Below are 4345 nucleotides of genomic sequence, written 5' to 3'. Positions count from 1 at the left end.
TTTTGATGGCTGCATAATATTCCATGGTGTATATGTGCCACATTTTCCCTATCCAGTCTATCGTCGATGGGCATTTGGGTTGGTTCCAGGTCTTTGCTATTGTAAACAGTGCTGCAATGAACATTCGTGTGCACGTGTCCTTATAGTAGAACGATTTATAATCCTTTGGATATATGCCCAGTAACGGGATTGCTGAGTCAAATGGAATTTCTATTTCTAGGTCCTTGAAGAATCGCCACACTGTCTTCCACAATGGTTGAACTAATTTACACTCCCACCAACAGTGTAAAAGTGTTCTTATTTCTCCACATCCTCTCCAGCATCTGTTGTCTACAGATTTTTTAATGATTGCCATTCTAACTGGCGTGAGATGGTATCTCAATTATGAATATTTTTAATGTTTAACACTGCCATTGTTATATAGCAAGAGGCAGATGATGGTATTTTGTTTTAAATGCTGTCTCATTTTTCTTGGGGACTACAAAGTAGACTTAGATATTTTGAAGGAAATATCCCGTTGAAATAATGCATGAGTGAATATTTTTTTTCTGTGGATATGTTTTTATTTTTGGGTTTTCATGCTTAATAATAGTTTCAATAGCTAAATGAAGATGAAAGATAAGCTTAATTTAGAGATCATATGTGAAGTTCTTAATATAAATGTTTTGGTTTTCAATATGTTTCTATCCTTAAATCAAATTGCTTTCAAAGTAGGAAACTGAGCTTTTTTAAAAAATATGTTATTTAGGAAATCATGATGGCACTCATTATTATTTTTGAATTGAAATTCATTATTGATAGGACTTTGAACAGAGTGTCTCTGAAAGTGCTACACAGAATTCCATATATTTACCTGAGGCTACATATGAAGAAGAAATCATGACAATACATGGAAAACTGAAAAGTAAGAACCATTTTTAATTTAAAAGTCATTTGACAGTATGTTTATCTAAAAATTTGAGGACTGCTATACTGTATACTGCCTAAGAACATTATCCACTAAATTCATAGCATAAAAAAGGGAATTAAAATGGTGATAAGTTACACATCTTATCAGGTGTCGGAAACAGATTATATTGAGAATGCCAAAAACGGATCTTAATTATAACTTTAAATTCAAGATACTCTAAAATATGAGGTACCTCAGGAAATATGTAAAATAGGGAATAAATAATGAGGAAGACAGAAAATACAGGGAGTAAATGAGGGAAAAAGAAGCAGGTGTATCTAATGGAGATTGATATGATAAAATAATTCTTTAGATTCTAACGGTATGGTTAGAAAGGTGGGAAGAATATATACAAACTTCCAGTACAAAAACTAGTAAAAAAAGAATTACAGCAAAAATTTTCCACTCTGTCTTACTCGCTTGTGAACAACTTTAGGGATGGAATTACCTGACTATGTGAAGCTGTATTTTACCTATTAATAGTGAATATAAGCATAAGTGGGCAGCCACACATGAATATATTTTTTCAGTATGGATGCACATTCTGATTCAGCAGACTTAGGGTATGGTAATTTTAATTCTCTGATTATGCTGATGCTGGTGGTTCTTGGACCATGCACTGAGTAGCAAGGGTATAGACTTTTCATTGAAATAATTTGGAAGAAGAGCAATTGGCTAGGATGTCAAGACATAAGAGAGTCAGGGGAAAGCATTATTTTGATTTTATTTCTGAGTATGATTTTAGCCAGAGGAGAAGAAAGAGATTTAAAAACCAAAACAGAAAATTGTTTTCCATATCTTAGAAATATCTTTTTTGTTAAATTTTTCTTTAAGTTCTGGGGTACACGTGAAGATCTTGCAGGATTGTTACATAGGTATACACAAGTCATGGTGGTTTGCTGCTTCCATCCCTCCATCACCTACACTAGGTATTTCTTCTAATGTTATCCCTTACCAATCTCCCACACCCTGCTATCCCTCCTCCACCCCCCAGCCCCCAACAGACCCCAGTGTGTGATGTTCCTGTCCCTGTGTCCATGTGTTCTCATTGTTCAACATCCACTTATGAGCGAGAACATGCGGTGTTTGGTTTCCTGTTTTTGTATCAGTTTGCTGAGAATGATAAAAACCAGAAATTATAGATGCACAATACTACTTCTGAACAAGAGGAAGAAAGTGGTAGGAAATTTTATTTTAAAAATGTTGAATGGAAAGAATCAGGACCACAGATCTTGAGATTATTTTTGCTAAAGAATAGCAATTGTGAGGCATGAAAGTTGAGTGGGGGGTGGGAAGAAGCTAACTATGTAATTTTGAAGTTTCTGAGAAGGAAATTGAGTGAACTCACTTGAAATGCACTTGGAATATTTGCACTACAGATTAGACTATGGGTGCTCTAGAAAGTACTAGAAAAAGGAGGAATTACTAGATCTGACATTTACCGCAGTGACCCATTACACTTCTCTATTACCTTCAGGCTTCATAGTTATACAAATTTTTGATATATTTTTCCAAAATTTCACAAGTAAATTCTTAATATATGGGTGCATTAGAAAAAGACTATATTATTATGATTAGTTGTTTGGAAATATATTCAATAAAATGTTTTAAAGCTCATGCCTATATAATTCATTGACACAATAGTTTTATTTATCTTTAAACTTAAATGATTAGACATAAATTCCATTGATATAAAAGTATATATATATATTTTTGAAAAATCTTATTGATGAACAATTTATCATGTAAAATGAACTGTGTCATAAAGTTTGCTGAGTCAATGAAAGAATTTAATAGTAAAATATTAATTCCTGAAAGAAAACGAGGGTTGATATTTAATTAAACTTATCTGGGTTAATGGCTACTATCAGACATAGTGTTTTTTCGGGGGAAGAGAAAAAGAAGAAACTCCTTTTCTGAAGAAAAAAAATCATACCAGCTTTTTATGAGTCTTAGGTCAGGGTTGTGATAAGGAAGAACAGCCATTCATGACCACTCAGGACATTGAACTGATGCTGCATTTTCTCTTTCCTTGGGAGCCACTGCAATTCACTAAGAGCTTTCCCTGATGCCCTTTTCTTGGCTGGTATTTGTGCTCCTCCTTAGGGTATCCAAATGTCAGGCCAGTTTTGTCAGTCTAGTCCAGCTTGTCAGTGTAGTTTTGCCCAGCTGCATCCTTCTTTCTAGAGCTAAGTAGAGAATTCAGGACACTGGGCATTACACAGATTTGCTGATATCCTGAAGCAACAGAGAGTTCCTAGCAGTAAAACAAGGACAAAGCATATTCTTATCCGCTTCTGCCACAGCATGCTGTAAGCTGTGGTCACCAATTGTTGGCTGGGAGGTTGCACTGCACACCTCATTACAAAATTTGCTGACTCAAGGGCAGACTGATGTAACCTCCTTGAAACCTCCACTTTCTCATTTCTGCAGCAAGTTGAGGGCCTTCTCACATGTCCAGTATGCTGCCATGAGAACTAGCATTTCGGGGAAGCACCATACTAAGTTTACATATAACCAAAAGAATCATACAGAGGCTGGCTCCCCTGATATCACTCAGAAGCAAATTGCATTCCTCAGCATACACCCTCAAGGGTGATAACATTTCTCAGCCAAGTGAAAGTACACTTAAATAGAAGAAGTGACCTTTTTCATATTAGAAAGATGAGCAAAAATTTCTGAAAGTTGTAAAAACACAGGGTATCTTTGCTCCTCAACTCTTTGGAAAACACTGATCTTTTTTTTACTATATCCATCATTTGTTTTCTTGATAATTTCATTATTGTAAATATGCATTTAAGTCCTTTCATGTTTTTTCATAGCTTGATGGTTCATCTCTTTTCAGTCTTTAGTAATATTCTATTGTATGATTGTACCACAGTTTATGCACTGATTTTTTCGAGGGTATCTCCATTGCTTTACAAATTGGTTGAATTTTTGCATACATCTTCATGAGGCAGTTCTCTTATTTCTAATAATATACTCTGGTTTTGATTTGGGGTAATGCTAGCATTATACAGTGAGTTGAAATGTACTCTGCATTAGGTTATTTGTGCATTTCTATAAATATCTGAGATTGGGTAATGTATGAGAAAATAGCTTTAATTGGCTCACAGTTCTACAGGCTTTACAGGAAGCATAACATGGGCCTCTGCTTCTGGAGAGGCCTGCAGAAGCTTTCAATCTTGAAGGAAGGTGAAGCAGGAGCTTGCACATCACATGGCAAGAGCCAGGAGCTAGAGAGAGAGGTGGGAGGTGCCATGTACATTTAAATGACCAATTCTCATGAGAATCACTATTATGAGGACCATAGCAAAGGCATTGTGCTAAATTATTTGTGATAAATCTTCCCTTGTGATGCATTCACTTCTAATCAATCTTTACTTCCAACACTGG

At 35.4% G+C, this 4345-nt stretch overlaps 1 protein-coding gene across 1 annotated transcript in view; it reads left to right on the top strand.

Annotated features, from left to right (window-relative positions):
- The window catches only part of ANKRD30A (ankyrin repeat domain 30A), a 184829-nt gene that overhangs the window by 162638 nt on the left and 17846 nt on the right, over positions 1 to 4345 (top strand). The window contains exon 22 of the mRNA XM_032259736.1: positions 802 to 904. Coding sequence (XP_032115627.1) covers positions 802 to 904 — 103 coding nt within the window. The remainder of the gene's footprint in view (positions 1 to 801; positions 905 to 4345) is intronic.

This window comes from Sapajus apella, unplaced genomic scaffold (genome assembly GCF_009761245.1).
Source record: "Sapajus apella isolate SASKATOON/1434 unplaced genomic scaffold, GSC_monkey_1.0 scaffold111, whole genome shotgun sequence".
Taxonomy (NCBI): Eukaryota; Metazoa; Chordata; class Mammalia; order Primates; family Cebidae; genus Sapajus; species Sapajus apella.
The sequence above is the reverse complement of the archived record's forward strand: the minus strand, read 5'-3'. Positions and strand labels throughout refer to the sequence as shown.